The 20,300-nt window shown below is 37.1% G+C and overlaps 10 protein-coding genes across 10 annotated transcripts; 4 read left to right on the top strand and 6 right to left on the bottom strand.

Moving 5' to 3' along the window:
• Nucleotides 1–105: 105 nt before the first annotated feature.
• Nucleotides 106–2,961, top strand: RPN2 (proteasome regulatory particle base subunit; the record flags this gene model as incomplete). The annotated part of the gene is made up of 1 exon (XM_062955314.1): nucleotides 106–2,961. One exon carries the CDS (start codon nucleotides 106–108, stop codon nucleotides 2,959–2,961), a length of 2,856 nt encoding a protein of 951 aa, XP_062811929.1.
• Nucleotides 2,962–3,121: 160 nt separating this feature from the next.
• On the bottom strand, nucleotides 3,122–4,051 carry PRCAT00005256001 (endonuclease/exonuclease/phosphatase family protein; the record flags this gene model as incomplete). Its single annotated transcript, XM_062955315.1, has 1 exon — nucleotides 3,122–4,051. The coding sequence occupies one exon, from the start codon at nucleotides 4,049–4,051 to the stop codon at nucleotides 3,122–3,124; it is 930 nt and encodes a 309-aa protein (XP_062811930.1).
• A 340-nt stretch (nucleotides 4,052–4,391) lies between these two features.
• LCB4 (sphinganine kinase) lies at nucleotides 4,392–5,903 on the top strand (the record flags this gene model as incomplete). The annotated part of the gene is made up of 1 exon (XM_062955316.1): nucleotides 4,392–5,903. The coding sequence occupies one exon, from the start codon at nucleotides 4,392–4,394 to the stop codon at nucleotides 5,901–5,903; it is 1,512 nt and encodes a 503-aa protein (XP_062811931.1).
• Nucleotides 5,904–5,924: 21 nt separating this feature from the next.
• PRCAT00005258001 (uncharacterized protein) lies at nucleotides 5,925–8,516 on the bottom strand (the record flags this gene model as incomplete). Its single annotated transcript, XM_062955317.1, has 1 exon — nucleotides 5,925–8,516. One exon carries the CDS (start codon nucleotides 8,514–8,516, stop codon nucleotides 5,925–5,927), a length of 2,592 nt encoding a protein of 863 aa, XP_062811932.1.
• Nucleotides 8,517–9,588: 1,072 nt separating this feature from the next.
• On the bottom strand, nucleotides 9,589–11,534 carry PRCAT00005259001 (uncharacterized protein; the record flags this gene model as incomplete). The annotated part of the gene is made up of 2 exons (XM_062955318.1): nucleotides 9,589–11,379; nucleotides 11,430–11,534. The coding sequence occupies 2 exons, from the start codon at nucleotides 11,532–11,534 to the stop codon at nucleotides 9,589–9,591; spliced, it is 1,896 nt and encodes a 631-aa protein (XP_062811933.1).
• A 437-nt stretch (nucleotides 11,535–11,971) lies between these two features.
• VMA5 (H(+)-transporting V1 sector ATPase subunit C) lies at nucleotides 11,972–13,087 on the bottom strand (the record flags this gene model as incomplete). The annotated part of the gene is made up of 1 exon (XM_062955319.1): nucleotides 11,972–13,087. One exon carries the CDS (start codon nucleotides 13,085–13,087, stop codon nucleotides 11,972–11,974), a length of 1,116 nt encoding a protein of 371 aa, XP_062811934.1.
• Nucleotides 13,088–13,522: 435 nt separating this feature from the next.
• On the top strand, nucleotides 13,523–14,879 carry PRCAT00005261001 (ribosome biosynthesis protein; the record flags this gene model as incomplete). Its single annotated transcript, XM_062955320.1, has 2 exons — nucleotides 13,523–13,540; nucleotides 13,608–14,879. 2 exons carry the CDS (start codon nucleotides 13,523–13,525, stop codon nucleotides 14,877–14,879), a joined length of 1,290 nt encoding a protein of 429 aa, XP_062811935.1.
• A 199-nt stretch (nucleotides 14,880–15,078) lies between these two features.
• Nucleotides 15,079–15,660, top strand: PRCAT00005262001 (uncharacterized protein; the record flags this gene model as incomplete). Its single annotated transcript, XM_062955322.1, has 2 exons — nucleotides 15,079–15,126; nucleotides 15,190–15,660. 2 exons carry the CDS (start codon nucleotides 15,079–15,081, stop codon nucleotides 15,658–15,660), a joined length of 519 nt encoding a protein of 172 aa, XP_062811936.1.
• Nucleotides 15,661–15,910: 250 nt separating this feature from the next.
• PHM7 (Phm7p) lies at nucleotides 15,911–18,589 on the bottom strand (the record flags this gene model as incomplete). The annotated part of the gene is made up of 1 exon (XM_062955323.1): nucleotides 15,911–18,589. The coding sequence occupies one exon, from the start codon at nucleotides 18,587–18,589 to the stop codon at nucleotides 15,911–15,913; it is 2,679 nt and encodes an 892-aa protein (XP_062811937.1).
• A 722-nt stretch (nucleotides 18,590–19,311) lies between these two features.
• Nucleotides 19,312–20,073, bottom strand: PRCAT00005264001 (uncharacterized protein; the record flags this gene model as incomplete). Its single annotated transcript, XM_062955324.1, has 1 exon — nucleotides 19,312–20,073. The coding sequence occupies one exon, from the start codon at nucleotides 20,071–20,073 to the stop codon at nucleotides 19,312–19,314; it is 762 nt and encodes a 253-aa protein (XP_062811938.1).
• Nucleotides 20,074–20,300: the final 227 nt, after the last annotated feature.

Here is a 20,300-nt window from a genome sequence, read left to right on the forward strand (position 1 = left end):
GAGCACTATGGTGGCAATAAGAGAACCTAAGCTTTTTATTAAACAGAATTGTTCATCATTTAGAACGATACCGTTGTAACGAGCTAGGTATTTTCGCAACAAAAGATGGCGTTGGTTTCCGCAGCACCTTATTTGGCATTATTAGGAGAAGATGATTCTAGTTTGAAGACGTACGCCTTATCGTCACTAAACGAAGTAGTGGATCAATTATGGGCAGAAATAGCTAATAATATTACTGAGCTAGAAGATTTATATGAGGATGAGTCTTTTGAAAAGAGACAGTTGGCTGCACTTGTCATCTCCAAAGTCTATTACAATCTTGGAGATTTCGAAGCTTCTGTCAAGTATTCTCTTCGTGCTGGCAGCGAACTCAATATCGAGGAGAAAACTCAATATATTGAAACTATAGTGTCTCAATGTATTAATCTTTATAGTAGTTTGTCCCAAAAGAAGTTTACTGATGATTCCGTGATGATCGATAGCCATTTGAATGAAATTTTCGAGCAAATGTTAGAAAAATGTATTAAGTCAAATGAGTTGAAATTGGCACTAGGTATTGCTTTAGAAAGTTACAGATTAGATATTGTGGAGTCTATATTACAAGGCCAAATCAAGGTTGATGAAGAAAATGCACTTTCGTTGATCAGCTATGTCTTAACTTGTACTAATACCGTCGTGAGCAATGCTGTTTTTCGAAACAATGTATTAAATTCTCTTATCAACTTGTTATTACTGTTAAAGAAATCTCATGATTTCTTTACTACTTTCAAGATCATAGTTCAATTGAATGACTCAGAGATAGCTTCTCATATTTTTAAGAAACTCTTGGTCGATAATAAGAATTTGATCGCTTATCAAGGCGCTTTTGATTTGGTGAAATCAGCCTCACAAGAATTATTGGATAACATTATTGACAACTTGAAGAAGGACGAATCTCTTGATTCTTCTGTGGGCTCAGCTAAACAAAATTTAGTGCATATTCTAGGTGGGGTTCCCACTTGTGATTTAGACATTACATTTTTATTCAAAAACAACAACACAGATATTTCTATTTTGAATAAGACTAAGAATTTACTTGAGGGAAGGAGCTCCATTTTTCATTCTGCCGTAACATTTGCAAATGCATTTATGCATGCTGGTACGACAGATGATTCATTCTTTAGAAAAAACTTGGAATGGTTAGGAAAGGCAACCAACTGGTCGAAGTTTTCTGCCACCGCTGCTCTCGGTGTTATTCATAAAGGAAACTTGTCACAAGGACGCAATATATTGAAGCCGTACTTACCGGGATCTTCTGGTGCCCCTCATACTAAAGGTGGATCTTTATTTGCTTTAGGCTTGATTTACGCGGGCCATGGAATCGATGCTATAGACGATCTTAAACTGTTCATTGATGAGCATGGAAATACTGCTGGTAGTAATGATAGCGATATTATGTTGCATGGAGCTTGTTTAGGAGGCGGTGTCGCCGGAATGGGATCCAATAATGAGAATCTTTATGAATCATTAAAAGTTGTTCTTTATTCCGATTCTGCCATTTCTGGTCAAGCTGCTGGTTTGGCAATGGGTCTTGTGGTGCTAGGATCTGGGAATGAAAGTGCAATTAATGATATGTTAACTTATGCTCAGGAGACTCAACATGAAAATATAATTAGAGGACTCGCAATTGGTCTTGCTTTAGTAAATTTTGGAAGAGAAGAAAATGCTAATGCTATAATTGAGCAGTTAATGTCTCAAGAGAGTTCTATCTTAAGATATGGTGGTGCCTTTACCATAGCTCTAGCTTACGCAGGAACTGCAAATAGCTATGCAATTAAAAAGTTATTGCACTATGCAGTTTCTGATCCCTCCGACAATGTCAGAAGAGCATCTGTGATTGGATTGGGATTCTTGTTGATTCGCGATTATACATCAACGCCTCAAATTGTCGAATTATTGGCGCAATCACATAACCCCCATGTGCGGTACGGAACGGCTCTAGCTCTAGGAATATCTTGCGCGGGAAGGTGCTTTGATGCTGCAATCGATGTATTGGAGCCATTGACCAAGGATCCAGTAGATTTTGTGAGACAGGGGGCGTTAATGGCGTCTGCAATGATTTTAATTCAACAAAATGAGAATGTCTATCCAAAAGTTAAAGACTTCAAAACTCAATATGCCGACACGATTAAGAACAAACATGAAGATGCTTTAGCTAAATTCGGTGCAACCTTAGCTCAGGGTATTATTGACGCTGGGGGGCGTAATGTGACCATAAATTTGGTGAATACACAAACCAATACTTTGAATACCAAGGCTGTAGTTGGCTTAACTGTCTTCTTGCAGTCTTGGTATTGGTTTCCTTTAGCTCATTTTTTGCCTTTATCTTTTGTTTCCACTTCTATTATTGGTGTTCGCGAAGATTTGAAGGTTCCAAAATTCGATCTTAATTGCCATACAAAGCCTGAGGCATTCGAATACCCGCCCAAGATTGAGGAGACAAAAGAAAAGCTGCCCGATAAAATTGCTACTGCTGTTCTCTCGACTACCGTGAAGGCTAAGGCTAGAGCTAAAAAAAATCAAGGCAAGAAGGAAGACAAATCTAGTTCAGGAGACAAAATGGATGTAGATGAAGACGAAATCAATAAGAAATCTGAAAAACCTATCAAGTCTGACTCTGCTGAAGACACAAGGGATAAGGATGAGACATTCGCTATTCGCTATGTCAAAACGCCGTACAAGATTCCTAATATGAGCAGGGTTTTACCAGTACAGTCAAATTACGTTTCTTTTCCAAAAGATTGCAGGTTTTCGCCCGTCAGAAAATTCAATGGTGATTGTGGCATAGTGGTTCTTGAAGATTCTTCGCCCCATGAGAACATAGAGTTTATTAAAACAGTAAGGCAATTGAATATTACTGAAGCACCGTTGCCAGAACCCTTTACATTAAGTGCCGAGGACTTAAAATCTGACGATGAGTAGACCGATTGTATCTTCTTGAGGGCAAGTAATTCATAAAATTTTGTCTTGATCTTCGGATTATAATATATAAGTTTAGATGGTTCATCGATTATTTAAGACAGATTAAATAGTACTATTATAAAAACAACATATAGGAGAGAAACAAATTTATAAGTAGCATTTAAATTTCGAATTCACATACGACGGGACGATGATCGCTGATTAAGTAACCGTTATACTCGTGAGATAATATTTCGTGCTTCAAAACTTTGACACCCTTTGGAACCCAAATAAAATCGATACTTGAATTACCGTTTCCTCTAAAGTCGGTGATCGTATTCAGGAAGCCGTCTTTCTCTTGGCAGTGACATGCAGTATCGAGCAAATACTGAGAAAGAGTCTTATAGGCTTCAGCTTTTGGTTCACTATTAAAGTCACCAGACAAGAAACTAGTTCCCTTGCACTTATTCATGATCCCCACAATCTCCTTTGATGAATTTTCTCTAGCCTTTTTGCCTTTATGATCATAATGGGTATTCAAGTAATTAACTATCTTTCCCAGTTTCTTGTGCTTCATAATCACGACCGTCACAATTCTTTCGTATGCGGCATCCCAGCCTTTACTTGGATGATCTGGAGTTTCACTCAACCAGTATGTTTTACCAGACAAAAGTTCCCATTCGTCCTTTTTATATAAGATAGGAGAGAACTCTCCTTTGGACTTTCCATCTGTTCTACCCACCCCAAAGAATGACCAGTGGCTACCCAATTTGTCAAGTATATCATTCAACTGATTTTGTTTCACCTCTTGTAAGCCAACCAAAGTAGGTATATTCTCAGTGGTTTTAAGGATACTTCGAATCACACCTTCCTTTCTGATAGACCATGGTTTCTCTCCATCAGCAAGATTTTTTGTCTCTTGTCTAATATTGTGAGTGTAGATTTGAATCTTCAAAGGAGGCAACTCTGCATTCTTATCTTCAATATTCGAACATGTAACGTTTTTAGTAAAATGATGTTGAGCGTTATCATGGTGCTCTTTTATCTTATCTACTGCTTTATGCCCCACCTTATTCATAAGCTTTGATGCAATATTCTCAGCAAATCCCATCTTGTGCCTCAATTGTATCACTTGCAATGGAAAAATTAATCTAACGTTGCTTAAAGATACTTTTGTAATTTATACCAAGCCACCTGAAATTCTTAGCTTCGGTACAATAGTGACATCCAGATTACATGCGGCCGAACTTAGTCGTCTGACTTTTAGATTGCTACCGATAGCAATTCACAAACATTCAAAGTCGATCTCGCGAGGTTCTCTTCTTAGCCCACTGTGCCAAATTTGTGTTGTTCCTGTATTTAAGCAGCCTATTGTTTCGTGTCTTTTTTGGTCGTAAAGTAACTGCGGTAATATTCCTTTTACTTTAATGCTTTCAATCTACTAATGAATAATGACAGAAACTCCTTCAAATAATACCATGCTTCGACGACCAGTAATTGGAGCTACTTTGGATGATGTTGGGATTAGAATATCTAATCAGTACCTAGAGGAATTAAGGGAGGAAGAAGATGATAGATCCCGAGATGGATTCTTGTCAGGGTGCTACGGTGGATTAGCTTATCGACTGACTGCAAATTTTTATAAAACTCATATTACATATGAAGACATTCTATGGTGTACAGAAGTCAAGGCTGAGGCAGCGGCTACTGAATGTGAAATATCATACGTAATCAGAGGAAAGACAGCCGAGCTTAAGAAGATCACTGTTCGTATCAGCGATTTCAAGGGCGGTAATATGGCAGAATGTATTCTTTCGAGAGCCTATCGAGATAGCATTGTGTCCCCAAGAGTATTGATTTTAATCAACCCTCACAGTGGTCAAGGAAAAGCGTTAAAGATTTACGAATCCAGTATATTACCAATTCTTAAAGCCGCTCACGCTCGTGTTACATATTTAGAGACCAAATATAGCAAACACGGCATAGAAATAGGTAGAGACTTAGATGAAGATTCCTATGATATTATTGCATGTTGCTCTGGGGATGGTACTCCCCATGAAGTCATGAATGGCTTTTTTCAGAAGGGTGACCAGGGTGAAGGGGCCTTTGATAAGATTGCAATCACACAACTTCCTTGTGGATCCGGTAATGCTCTATCTCTCAGTACTTTCGGAACCACTGATTCTTCGTTGGCTACCCTATTGATGCTCAAAGCAAAACGAACAAAGCTTGATCTAATGGCTGTTACACAAGGAACTGGAAATAATGAAGAGACAAAATTATCATTTTTGTCGCAATGTTATGGAATGATTGCAGATTCGGACATTGGAACTGAACATTTAAGATGGTTGGGGCCTTTACGATTCGAATTGGGTGTGGTTCAAAGGGTTCTTACTCGGGCCTCGTACCCGTGTGAGTTGTATGTTAACTATGTAATTGATGCTAAGGAAGATATAAAAAAGCACGTAAATAATTACGTGGAAGGGACGGCTGAAGGGCCAAAACCTTGTCTGATCAAAAATTACAAGCCTAAATTGCCGAGCTTAGATGATTCACCGCCCAGCAATTGGATTAAAGTTTCGGATAAGATTGTTTCTAAGTTGAGTCAGATATACGTTGGCAAAATGCCCTACGTTCTGATCGATACACAATTTTTCCCCGCTGCTTTACCGAATGACGGACTCATGGATATGATTTTGACCGATACGAATATGCCTATAATCCAAACAGCTTCCATTTTACTTTCTATAGATAAAGGATCACATGTTGAGGACCCAAAGGTACACCATTCTAAGATTTCGGGATATAGATTGGTTCCTAAGTTGAATAAGGGTACTCACTATATTTCTGTAGATGGGGAAAGCTTTGCTTTTGCACCTTTGCAAGTTGAAGTATTACCAGGAGTATTGACTTCGCTTTTGCCAAATGGAAGATACGTTGATACATCGTTTACAGTTAAATAGTCTTTTTTTTATTATTATAAATTAGTTTAAGAATACGTTAGCTAACGGTTTGTTGTATTTAAAGTTTTCATGCTCATTTTGACTTTTCATTTTTCTTGAATGACCTCTGTTTACAGAACTCATATTTGAAATTTTTTTTTCCATTAGAATTGTTAGCTTTTCCAACATTACTTGATAGTTATTGTTCCTCCTCTCAATTTCTGATTCTAATAGCTCTTCATTCACCAAGTACTGATTTACTAAATCTGAAATTGACCTAACAATGAAAAAAATTAATTTGCCAATGAGAGCTAAGTCATTCTCACTCACTAGATCCCTTTTTGAAAATTCGGAGTATAAGTTTCTGAAATCCTTGGAAGACTCTTCATAGACTAACGGCAGAAGACATTCAAAGCTAGTATTAAAAAACTGCTTTAAGGAATCATTTAGAACTGCATTGGACTTTTTTAAGGTCGCTAATTCCTTCTCTAAATCTAGGTTCAGTGAATACAATTTGGTTGCTTGTAACTGTAAAGTTTTTAAAGACAATGAAGTTTCGTCATTTTGTTGACTTAAATACATGTTCTTCTGTTCTAATTTTTCAGCAATTGATCTCAATTGGTTAATTTCTTTTTTAGCAGCAGAAGTATTTTCCAAGTTTAGAGATTGTTCCAGCTTCATGATTGCATTTAGCTCTAAAACCTGATTCTTAAGGTCTACAACCACTGACTTTTGTTCTTGAAGCTCAAAAGTAACGGCCGAGAGCTGTGACTCTTTTTCTTTAAAATCATTTTCAAATCTTCGCTGTAATGTTTCAATACTACTTGATACTTGACTTAATAAATTTTGGTTTCCTAATAGAACACTTAATTCTGCTCCTTTATATTCATGATTTTCTCCCCCGTCTAAAATGCCTTCTTTACTTCTAGCAAAATGTGTAGAGCTGCCTTTCATAGTATCGGCACTCAACAGTTCTTTTCCGTAATTTTCTGGACCCTCATTGAGGCAATCTGGTATATATATACCCTCAGCGGGTATTTTTACCGTAGAATCCATATTCGTAGAATTGGCTGCTAAACTTTCGCCGCAGGCTGCTGAATCACATTCTAAAGTTGATTGTTCTGTGCAGGTTCTTGCGGGGTCTTTGAGGGAGGAGTTGCAGCCCATGAGCTCAGAAGCGAGGCAAACGTCATCCTGATTCTTAAATCTACATTTGAGTTCGTCGTTTTCCTTTTTCAAGCGGTTATTTGACTCTATTAGGTCTCTAACTTTCTCTTTCAATCGTTTTTCAGAACATATTTCTTGAATGGTTGATTTATTATGAAGTTTATCTTGAGAAGCTTCCGGAAAGTCATGTTCCCATGGCAATAACTTCTCTACCTTTACTTCTGAAATACATTGTGTTTTCTTGCTTAAAAGCTTTTCAAAAAAACAAGCAAAGGAATCATTCTCTTCCAATTCATATCCATATTTCTTTAGCACTTTCACTAAAGGCGTTGTTTTTACACAGTTTTCACAGGTGGATTCAAGCAAACCTATCGAAGTGTTCTTTTCGAAAGGTTCGTTTTCTCTGGGAATGACAGTTTCGCAGCTATAATTCTTTGACGACTCATCTTGCTTTTCAACAAAAAGTGGGCTCGGGTTGGCAAGAGGTAACAGTTTGATAGGATCATTAGTTTCAATTGTCTTCGAACTGTCTGCAACATTTTTTATAATTTCTTGTAAATGAGAACTCCCTTCTTCTTTACCTCTTTCCTGATCTTGATATTGCTCAAAAGACATGAGACCACGAATCAGCTCGTTTTCTGAATCCGTTTCAGTAAGCTTTTGACCTTGGGCTGGAAGTGCTGAGCTAATGGGCTGTCCGCTTTCATTAAGGTTGCATCCCTTCAATGAAAGTTTTCCCTTATCTGATCGACTCAAATTTAAGTACCCACGGTCTTTGACAATTTTTTGAAGCCAATTCTCCCCGTTGACTTCTTCTTCAGTAACATTTTCATTTTCTCCTCCGAAGCATTCTGTTTTGCTTTCAAAACTATTATTCAAATCCGAAGAATAATGTTTTTGAGCTTCGGTTTCATAAAGTCGGTAGTCCTTAATAGTAGCAAACTTCATATCTGATCTACTCTCCTCTGAGCCTGAGGATGTACCACTATAGCTTGATGTTAATGATTTCAGTGGCGAACTCTCTTCTTCGAAGCTATTTTGATCATTCAGATGCGACTGATTTGCATAATCTGAAGGACTTGAGTTTTTCCTCTGTGTTTGGTCTTGATTCTCAAAATGAACACTTTTATTGACTTTCTTCTTAAAGTCTTTTATGCTGGGCCGTTTTATAACGGAAAACGATAAGCTCTTGCTTCTCTTCATTATCGGTGAATCAAATGGATTGATGCTTAGTTCAGAGCATTCATGTTTCTCGTTTTCTTCCTCGAACGCTTTTACCTTGTAAGGATGTGAAAATGAGTGTCGTCTATATATATTAGGTATATCTGTTTCGGTTATATTTTCAGTGGTATTATAAGAGCTCCTAGAACTTGATGAAGACGACCTAGCGCTTAGCTCCAATCGAGGTGCACTGTCGACCAGAGCACTTGAGATGCCCGATATTCTTGGAAGCAATCCTTTAAACATAGATCAGAGATTGGGCGATGTTTGGTTTAGTTTTTTATGTTGACAAAAAAGCTTTGTTTGCGGCAATTGAAACATTTATCGCAAAAGAAACAGATTTTGAGAATATTTTGATATCCACAAAAACTACCTCAACATGATATTAGCGGAAAACAATACAATGCACTCACTCATTATCAAAGAAAAGGGAATAATAAAGTCTTGAATAACCTTCATATACTGAGAGTACTTCAAGGCTTGTGTTTCTTATGTATTTTAATAAATCTATTGATTTTGCACCCTATTCTATTTCCAAGTCTAAGACTGCAACCTCAAAGCCCAAAAAATAAAAAAATTTAAAACTAGTGTTACATATAAAGCATGGAAACTACTACAATTTATGGAGTATAAAACACTTGAACCTCCGGAATAATGAATGTTCGACAAGGAAGCAAGAAGCGCGTTTTGAAGGACTATCAAATTTTCTTACATCCACATATGTCTGGACCATTACTTTCACGGATTCTTGAAGTTTAAAATCGCAAGGAGTTAAGTTCATGCCAAAGAAAAAATGCAACGATCAAAAGATCATAAGAAAGACTTCGCCAAATGAATCCAAAAATTGATTACTTATCGTTGAAGATAGAATAAAATCAGTTGATTTCCTTGTTGTTTGTTCTGATAGAGCTCACAATGCTACGATCATCTGACAGCTAAATTTCTCTTTTCAAGTCAATCTGAAGTTATATGCTGAATAATGGAGCGCTAGATTCATTTGTTAGTTATTGACCATATTGATTGAGTAGTGTTCAATTCCAAAAAAGTCTCTCACATCATTCGTGTGTTAGTTGATTTCAGATTATACCTTAAGACATTGTTAAAATAGGTATATCATGACGATAACGCATATATTATGATTAATCATACGAAGTGACTTTTTGGATTTCTTCAAACCGACATACTATTTGAGGCTCATGCTGAATTAGACGGACGGAGCATAAAAATGAAGAGAAAAAATTTGTTCAAGAGATATTTTTCACTTATAAAGTGAATTATGTTGGTACACGACAAATGTATTTTGTTGCAATATTTACCATTATAAATTTTTACCTAAATTCACTCCTTCATGACGAAACTTAGTGCTTGCATGACAAAAGCTACTCTCAAGCTCATCACACCAATTTTTCAAAAGTTCAACTTTCTCCAAATTTGGCTCATCTTCGTTATCTTGGAAGTTTTCCTGATTATCATCACTAGATGCATTCGGAATACCATTTTGAAAGTTGGAGCGGCTGTTGTCCAAATTACTACTTCCGATGGCATTAGCGGAATTGTATAAGTTTTCAGCCCTCTGCTCAGAAAAAATCTGATCTTTCTGACTCAATTCGTGCTTCACACGAGATGGGATTGCACTAGAAAGACATTGGAGCCAGCTTTCAATAGTACCGAACCAATCAGAAACTAAAGAAGGCCTCTCGGTGAAATATAAGACTTTAGATATGAGTGGTGCCAGATCCAGTAAAGTATCAGAAGTAATACCATACTCAGAGCCCTGCTCGTATAATGAAGATGAATTTTGTCTCTCCGCATCAATATCCATTTTGTCATCAGTGATTTGCTCCTCAGAAGGGCCCTGAAATCCAGAGAAAGCATCCAACGTTTTAAAATTGACGTAAACATCTTTTGCTTTGATACGAGAGTTTATTAATTTGGTTTCTGAGTTGGTTGTTTCAACATAGTCATTCACGAAATCTAATTTTAAGTTCCACAAGTCTCCTTGATTCACTAGTTTAAAAATAATTTTCTCAAGGTCTTCTTGGTTTACCCCAAGCTTATTTTTTATAAAGCTGAATTTTACAGTCTTGAATGAGCCTAATATGTGGATAAGTGTCCTGGCTTTCAAATTTTTTAAAATTTCTTTTGAAGCTTTCTCGAAAATCTCATCATTCAGTAAAGGGTCGTTTTCTCTATGCATCCGAGAAATGATGCTGTTGAAGCTATCTATATCAAATTGATCATAGCTCTTTATGAGAAGTAGCAAGTTAGCGTATTCAGGAAATTGAGAATACGTCTGAGTTTCTTGCGATTCAAATGGATTTACTTCACTCTCAGTTAAAAGAGAGCATAATGCCAAATACTTCAAAATTTTCTTTTTACACGAGGATCCTGCCTCATCATAATTTTTAAAGCATTCGTAAAACTCTAAACGGGCCTTTTCATAGTTTCCTCTATAGAAATATAGTATAGCTCCACATTCCCTGATAATCCCCATAAATCTTGGATGGCTGACGGCTGAGGAGACAGTAAAGCTCTTTCTATGAAGAGAACTTAGTTCTCTGAGATCCATCTGTCCAGGACGTAGATGATATTGGATTTCAGCCGCAATTACCTCTAGAGAGAATGAGTTTTTTGTAGTATCTGATACCTCTTTCAATTTCATTTCGATGTCACTCATCAAATGAGGACAAATATTGTAGTCTTTCTTTTCAAGCAAAGAATAGAGGCGATTGATGTTTATTCTCAACCACAATCTGTCTCCATTCTTACTCGAATTCAGAGAATTCAAATAACTTAATATTATATCACCTAAACGGTTTACAAATTCAGCATCATTGCATACGGAGTAATTACTAAGAATTTTTCCTATAGAATCTTCAGCGTAGCTCTGCTCAACATTACTAGCAAGTTTGAGTAAAAGCTGCATATATTTTATTGCTTCCTCATATCTCTCTAAGTGAACGCAAATCTTGATAAGCTGTTTAGCCGATTTAAAGGACCATTCATTTTCATCCTCAGAATGACATGATTCGATAATTATTTTAAATTCTTTAATTGCACTTTCCACATCGTCCTCCTTCAAGCTCTTAGCATTATAATATCTATTCTCCTGTTAGTGTTAGTGATAAGTTAAAATGAATAGCATTTGGAAGTACCTACTAGTGCATTGCTATCTGAAGCTTGTTCCTCGATTTCATCTTCATCGTCTTCCTCAAACTCAAATTCATAGGATTCTTCGGACAAGAAGTCTTCGTCATTCGACATGTTTGCCAAACAAAGTATATTTTCCTTGCTGAGAATTAATTAGCTAAAATATCACAGAAAAAAATTATACTTTTATAATTCTTTGGAGCACAAAAAAATAAGAAACTTCTAAGATTAATAATTCACTACACTTGAACCCTGATAAGCACGTAGAGTATAAGTCGACCATCAATGTTGTTCTTTAGCTAATACAAAATGTTCTTACTCTCAATTTTAATGAAAGCTTATTGCCCTGTACAAGTCTTAAGTTGAAAATAGCTCGTATGGCGCAGTGGTAGCGCAGCAGATTGCAAATCTGTTGGTCCTTAGTTCGAACCTGAGTGCGAGCTTTTTTTAATTTCAATCCATCACTCTTTTTTTTATAGAATATAAAGTATGTATTGGTTAATTATTCAGTAACACTAAAAATTACAAGAGGGTAATTTCATAAAAACTCACTACACGACAACTAAATCATATAAGACGAACGGCATATAGTCAGTCTCAACGAGAGAGGCATAGTCATGTAAGTTACTTTTGCTGGAAAATCCATCTCCTCCCAAGTATCCGAACTTGTCAATCAATTCTTTCTTTGCCTTATCGAGATTCTTAACATTACTTTTCTCAAATTTGATCAAAGTATAATTGAACTGCGGCGGTAGACCATACCTCAAAACAGATTCTACATAAACTCTCATAACCTTGATATGTAACCAAGCCAAAAATATATCAGAGTATGCAGTTTTTGCCAACCTAACGAGATCGTTTTTGGTCTTCGATTCAGAAGCTTTTGCCAAATCGAATTCTTCCCTTTGGTTGTTCAAGGTCTCTTCGGAATAGGTAAAGTCAGTACGTGGATGCCATTTATGTTCTCTTGCTGCACTAATGAACTCTTGCTCATATTTTTTGAACAAAGTTACAGCAAAAAGGATATATTCGTTATCTTTAGCGATGATATTAGCCGATCTTGGTATGACAAATTGAGTCAATGTTTCGTAGGAGTGTTCGAAGTCTCCTTTTAAATTTTTAGGGACGGCTATCAAAAGTGTTGTCAAATGGTCTGAGCCCAAAACAAACTGGTCAGGCTTTACAATTTCATGTAAAGATTTAATCGATAAGTCCCCATTCTTTTTCCTTTCGGCAGCTTGATAGTTTGACTTTGCAGTTTGGTAACTCTGGTAAGTCGTTTTAACATCATTATCTAGAGTAAGCGCATCACTTGAAATGGCTTTAGATAATTGATTGATTTGCTTATCCAATCTATATTTAGAAGTATTCCACTGGAAAGATTCAACATAATCAGTGACTTGCCTCGACTGCACAACTCTCGAAGGTGAATCTTGGATTGACTTTAAGATGTCGACAATTTTAGAAACCGACTGCCCTAGTATAGAATCTAATTTAGATAATTCTTCGCTTTCTTCTACTAAGGAATCTAAGGTGCCAATTTGAAAATCGGGCAAATTCAACTTAAAGAGAGGACATTTTCCACCCAACAATGATTCTTCTAGCCATTCATGGGCATCCGTAGATTGAGGAAGCGAAAGAATGAAATAACTCGCAATCGGATCCATACCTTACACTTTCTATTATCGTAGCAATTCCAAAAGCAATCAGTCTATAAAGTCTTGATCTTAATCATATGGGCCACATCCATATTCACTTCGCAAAGGAGAGGGAGCGAGCACAACAACAAGCGTAAACTTCAGCACGCGATACATAGTTGAATTCATATGTGTTCTCAGTTATACGATTATACTGTTTTCCCTATCACAACCTGATATTTTCTCCCAAGATTGTAGATAACAGTGTTCTAGCTGCTATAGAGCAAACCATCTCTTCGCCCACTTCTTAAATCTTTAACAAGAGCCTGCTATCGTTAACTTGGTAATGATATATGTGTGCATATAGTGGATGGTAGAGCATCTTGCGATGGTTTTTTTTTTTCTGTTAAGTGAGAGAAAACCTTTAAACTACTATACCGATAGAAAGTTTGAATTGTTGAATAGATGAGTACATCATTGGAGGTAAGTCAGAGAGTAAATTTCTCTCTTAGAGAATAAAGAATAAAAGAGCCGAACTAACGAAATTTAGGAACGTCTTAAGACACATTCTTCTGCTTTTGATGGATTATTATCGTTAATACCTGCGAAGTATTATTATGATGAAGCAACACAAGACCAATGGCAGCAGAAAAAGAAGCAGAAGAATGAGCTGAAACAAAATAAGAGAGCAAAGTTTGATCCTGACGCTAAAAATCTGGCTGACGATTACATGAATGCATATGCAAGCGCAAAGGATGTAATGAACAATAAAGAAAAAGATGCAAAGAGGGTGAAGCTACCTTCAAATGAACAAAAGGTTACTTCTGATATTGGCGGTGATTCAATCGACACCTCTCTTATGAAAGAGGATCCAGAAGAAATACCAAATGATTCTGATGTTACTTCTGAAGATTTTTCTATCACCGAGGGTATTGATATGATATTTGACGATAATGGAAATGAAGTTGCAAGAGAAACGAAAAATACGAAGAAGGAAAAGAATCTTAATAAAAAGGAACTATCTCCAGAGGAACAAAAGAAAAAAGAAGAAAATTTATCAAAATTGAGAGAAAAATTATCAGCTAGAATTGGCACTTTAAGAGAAAAAAGGAAGGCTTTTGGAACTCAATCGACGGGCGCACCCAAATCAAGAGAGCAAATGCTAGCACAGCGTAAGAAAAAAGAAGAACTCAAAAGAGAAGAAATGTTGAAGCGTACGCAAGATGAAACGGAAGATAATTCATCTTCCGATTTGAGCTCTGACGAGGAGAATGACATTGTAGTTGATGGCGAGAAAGATTCCGTTGTCTTTGGTAACATAGAATTTGGTGACGGATCGAGAATGACTTCAGATTTACAGCGATTACGTACTTCATCTAACAGGAAGAAGAAAAAGGGCCCCGCTAATAATGACATTAAGGGGCATTTATTAAAATTGGAGCAAAAAAAGCGCAAATTCAATGAAATGTCACCAGAAGAACAGGCTGCGCAAAGAGAAAAAGATAAATGGCAAAAAATTATGGCTCAGGCAGAAGGAGTTAAGGTGAAAGACGACGAAAAGTTGTTGAAAAAGGCTCTCAAACGAAAAGAAAAGCAGAAACTGAGAAGCGAGGTTGAATGGAGAGACAGGAAGCAGATTGTACAGAATACCATTTCTGCAAGACAAAAAAGAAGAGAAGATAATTTAAGACTGAGGAGAGAAAATAAAGGGAAGAAAGGCAAGAATATGAAATTGAGAAAGTTTACTGGAATCGTTAACAACAAAAAGAAAAGAGCAGGCTTTGAAGGCTCTGCCAAATCTAAAGGAAAGTCCAAGACATAATTATGGCATATCTCGATTGAATAGCATCTCTAATGATAGTATTACATTTATTTGTTGTAGATACTGGAACGTGGCGTGCATATAGCGTTGTCTAAAGAGCAAATAAGGGTTGTCACACTGAAATTAGCCGATGAATAAAATTGAATTTTATATAGGTTTTATCTTAACATATTATTATTTTAGTAGAACACTATTAAAAATGTCATATCCGGACCAAGCAAAGAAGTTTTTATCGCACATTGACTCAGTAAGTTAACCTTTGGGATAGAATTGGAGATAAGTGGAAGCATACGTATTAACACATATTTAGTCGACGTCAGGAATTTCCGTTTTAAAGCAATTCGAAGCGCAAACAGGACTTCCAAGGTCCTACGCCGTCTTAGGTGCCGTTGGTGTCTATTTTGTTTTAATCTTTTTAAATGTTGGTGGAATTGGACAATTATTATCTAACATTGCTGGCTTCATTATTCCAGGCTATTTTTCTTTAATTGCTTTGGAAACGACCTCAACCAAAGATGATACTCAATTGTTAACCTACTGGGTAGTATTTGCATTCTTGAATGTTATAGAATTTTGGTCTAAGGCAATCTTGTATTGGATCCCCTTTTACTACCTTTTTAAGACCGTTTTCTTACTCTACATTGGTGTACCTGCCTTTGGTGGTGCCACCTTAATATATGGTACCTTAATTCAGCCATTTGCTAAAAAGTATGTGAGAAAGGATATTGCAAAGGATATTAACGATGCTGCTGAAGGAGTATCCTCCTCAGTAGAAATTTGATTGTTAATTTATTCAACTGCGTGAGAATGCAAATGTACACAGATCGTTTTTATTAGCTTCTAGCACTTTGATGATATCAATGTGAAAGACATGCCATTTTTTAGCTTTGTATTTCAATGAATTAAAGTTTCTCAATTTTTCCAGCCTCGTAAGTTCCCATAACCTTCAATTATAGCCACTTGAAATATCAAAAGTAATTAATTTACGCTAAATAGAAATACAGACATACATATAATATTTAAAATGATTTTCACATCTTTATAGCTTCTTCATATGATGGTGGTGGACCTGTGTAAACAAGATCACCCTTTTCATCAAATGTTGCATTATCATCAGAAACATCGACACCATTTTCCAAGGCTTTATTTTTCTCAATTTCAGACAAGCCCATTTCATCTCTAGCTATCCAAATATGCGGCTCCTCGTTTGTAACTGCTGGATCATCATAAGCTGTCTTAAGGAAATCATCATTATATTCAATATAGTTGAAATAACAGTTTGGCATAATCTTCCTGATCATGTCAAATGATTCAAGCTTCGGATGGAAGTATCTCTTGAAAAAATTGGCGAACTTTTTAGGTTCAACTCCGTTGTTAGGATGCTCTGATATATCATTAGCTGAAGCGGCAGAGACCTTTTCGTGCTCTATAGACTCACCACCAATAGCAGAGTCCTCAGATAAGGCGCCATTACTTTCCTTGCTTTCTTTGCTTTCTTTCTGAATAGAGGGTAAGACTTGGTCATGAGTCGGTGCCAATCCAAGCTGATTTCCTCCTTGCCAATAGTTCTCACCTTCGACTTTTATTTCTTTCAAACCCTGGTCATGCATGGGATACTGGAAAGTTGAATCACCAGAGGCATACTTGATAGCAGATATTGGAACTGCGTCAACCAATGGTAAAAACTTCCACTTGAAGTAAATATGAGCAAGAGCAGTAGCTGCAATGCAAACAGCTTCTAAAACAACACATGCCCAATTCTTAGAGAAAACAAACAAAGCTAGGATCCAAACTTCTCCAAAATAAACAGCTCCAAATGTCATGAAAAGTGCCATAAGATAGTTCTTGCCTCGAGAATCATGTTGGTAGGGTTGCAGTACATAAACCAAGCAATAGATGAAGGCAAAGTAAAAGAAGGCAAAAGCGATAGTTGCAAATCCCAAAATCAAAGGACTAATGATGGAATAAGCCATAGCTATCAAGAACAAAATCTGATACGTCGGGTACGTAGTAGCCCATCCAGGTTGGCCCAAAGTGTTCCAGCGATTCCATTTGGCTCTAGGCGTGCCATCTAATATTTTGCCCAAAAACTGTGCCAAAATTAAAGGAACAAGCTGCGCAAGCATAGAAGCAGTTATTGATAACCCTTGATAGATAAAATAATTTATGAAGAAGTTGGAAGCGGTTGGAACGTACTGCTTCAATAAGCCCATGGCTGTCAGAGGATCTCTAACAATTGTCGGGGCAGCGGAAATTGCGGCAGATGCCAAAGTCATGGCTATAAAACAATTAACTATTTGGAAAGCATAATACCAAGTCTGGCAATAAGAGTCCACTTGCTGGACGCTTACACATCCAGCAACTTTTCCCATTTTCTTGATAAAGACAGGTACCATGGCCATCAAGATCGACAAAGCTATAACTGGAAACAACCCATTAATGATACCTCTTATAGGACTTGGCATATTCTCCAAAAACTTTAACCAAGGAGCAACCTGGATCAAAAAGTAAATGTTAGAAATCGCACCAACAAACGCAACGGGAATATTCCAGAATATTATAAGCAAGGTTAAAACCGTGTTAGCAATAACCTTCTTTACCCTCTTTTTATTTGTAGTCAAAGCCATGTTTTCCCAGATGATATCATCAGGCGTCAAGCCTATCAGTCTGATTGTGTTTTTGAACTCTTTATTGTAAGGAATAGCCTGGTAAGCCTTCTGCAATTCCAACTGAGTAGGAAATTCGAGAAAAACACTAGGAACCTGCGTGTTTGAAAGATGTTCAAGTTGTTTCTTTTTAATTTCTTTGTTCAACTCACCCAAGTGGTCAGCTCCGTAGTTTAAAGTGTCCACCTTTTCACCGATTAAAAACTTTAATCTGTGTGTTGGCCTCTTCTTTCCATCCTTCAAGTATTTATTCAAGTCATCAGCAGGTTCAGGAGTTGGCTTACCTTTTTTAAGACATTTGTTTCTGAGCTTAACAGCCTTCTTTATAACCTTATTAAGAGCGCCTTCATATTTGTTAGTCAATTTAGTTCTTTCTTTCACAGTCTTCTGCAATTCCGTATAGTCACGAGCATACCAGATGTTGGTTGCAGTAGGGAAATTCTTCCTTAAATCAGTTTCATCCAAAATCGAATCTGGAGCCTCTGTTAACAACAATGTCCTGGATGATAACAAGGAGTCGTAGAGAGGAGTGGTTTGAAGTACATGCCTGAATGTAGTATAATAAACAAGTTCTCGATAAATAAAAAACACCACACCCCCAAAAAATACCCACGATACGAAAACATGAGCAAAATATCTCCATTTATCTTTAACATTACCAAACGCTATACGATCTAATTGCTGTTGCCTATGCGAATTAGAAGCATTTACTGAAAACAAAATGGGCCAAGTAACGAAGCACCCAATAAAACAAATCATAGAGAATTGAAATATCAATCTAAGGAAGAAATATCCATCGACACCAACTTGCTGAATTAGGTACCTTTCAGGCTTCTTTAAAAGATTGGATAACCACCCAAAGATACCCCTTGGGCTTTCATCGGGTCGTAAGTCATTCGAAACGGTATCCACTGTTGTTCTCGGTTCATAGACCCTTGTCTGCTTCTTTCTCAACAAAATAAAAAAGAGCATGAAGATACCAAAGTATACACCTGTTGGAATCAACACTGACAACAAACTTGATACTGAATTACTTTCCGCCATTTTAGTTTATCTTAGCAGTTATCAAAACTAACGGGCTCAGTGACACAATAGTTATATTCAAAGCTCAGGACCTTGTATTCTCTGTAGCAATTGAAAAGAACGTATAGGTAATAGATTGAAATAATTCCTCGCGATCGAAAAGACTTTATAGTTGATGTTGTTTTGACTGAAGCAAGATGAGCAAGGGTTGCGCTATCTGAAATTTCAAGCACCATCAGGAATGGCTGAGCGTCTTCTTGCTTTGTCCCTACCGGTGAAATTCCGCTAATTGTTGCAATACAATACGGGACCGGTTTGGCTTAGGTCTTGCAGTACTTTTATAAAAATGGCTGGTTCTCTCTGAGAGACGACTTTAATTCCGGCCAGAAGTGAAATTTTGACGGTCAAGCAAGTCAATAATAATAAAATGATTACCACGGTCCCATGTGATAGACTGCACAATGCGCTCTTTCTGACAAAAGACCATCCGTGACGTCCCTGTACGAAAATTTTTATGAACAATTTGATGCACATGAGCCATGATCTACAAGCAGAAGAAACAAGGGCCAGGGCCACCAAGATGGTTGAAATAACAAACGGCTGACCCATGATATACTGGCACCGGCGGACTTAGCGAAAGTAAGAGAGAAGTCATAACGAGAAACTGGCACATTTTTAAATATAGTAAAATGAAAGTATCTATATAGGCTACCGGCTCCTATGTAATTCTCATGTAGAATCTGTTAAAATTTTCCTGAATTTAAAGTCTTAGGGTCGGAAACTTCTGAGAAAGGAGGTAAGCTTTCCAGCCCCGTCGACGAGCCTTCAGCTATATCGTCTGCTTTGGGTGGGGGCGTCGAATGGTTTTTAAATGCTCCTGGCATTGAAGAAGATATTTCTGTAGTAGCTTGCATTGCTTGCGTCGCTTGACTTCTTTGAGGAGGAGGGCCATGTGGAGGACGAAACAAATCACCATCCTCTTCGTTAGCTTCTAGATGAGTGTCTAATGTATTGTTATTATTATTGTTATTAGGTACCGTAGGATTGATTGGCGACCCATCGCTGGTTCCACTCTGTCTATGATGAGCTTGTTCTGGATACTGTGGACTAGAATTACTCAATGGTCCTGAAGACTTTGCATTAGGGTTGGGATGAAATTCGCCATTTCGATCATAGTAACCCATGTCATATTCGTTTGCCGTTGCAGAATAAGCAGGAACATAGGAACTTGGCATCTCTGGATCTCGACCGCTCAGCTGATTGTATTGGTTCTGTGACTGCAAATATGACGGTGGCGTCATCCATCTAGTACCGTATATGGGCTGAACGCCGTGTTGAGTTCTTCTTTTATTTACCTTCAAAGTACCCATCACAATAATAAGAATTAAAACGATAAATATTGCAAAGAAAGCCCATCTGGCACCACCGGCTCCAGCCCAACCATCATCTGTTGAATCTCTTTCAACTAAGGACCTCAACGACTCTCCATGATATATGCTCGGCATTGAAACTTTTAATAATTAATTCCCTTGGGAAAATGTCTACGGATATTCAAATAGTGGAAATTTGAAATACTTCACGTATATTTTGAACTTTATTTCCTTAATGCTATTGTTTTAGAAAATGGCTCTCAAATTATTCTTGGTTTGGCTTAGCTAAACGATATTATAGGGAGATCATCAATTTTTCTACTATGCCAGAATGCCGACCGACTTAACAAAAAAAAAAAAAA

Source organism: Priceomyces carsonii (assembly GCF_900007245.1).
Source record: "Priceomyces carsonii strain CBS4050 genome assembly, scaffold: Debaryomyces_carsonii_scaffold_6, whole genome shotgun sequence".
Classification (NCBI taxonomy): domain Eukaryota; kingdom Fungi; phylum Ascomycota; class Pichiomycetes; order Serinales; family Debaryomycetaceae; genus Priceomyces; species Priceomyces carsonii.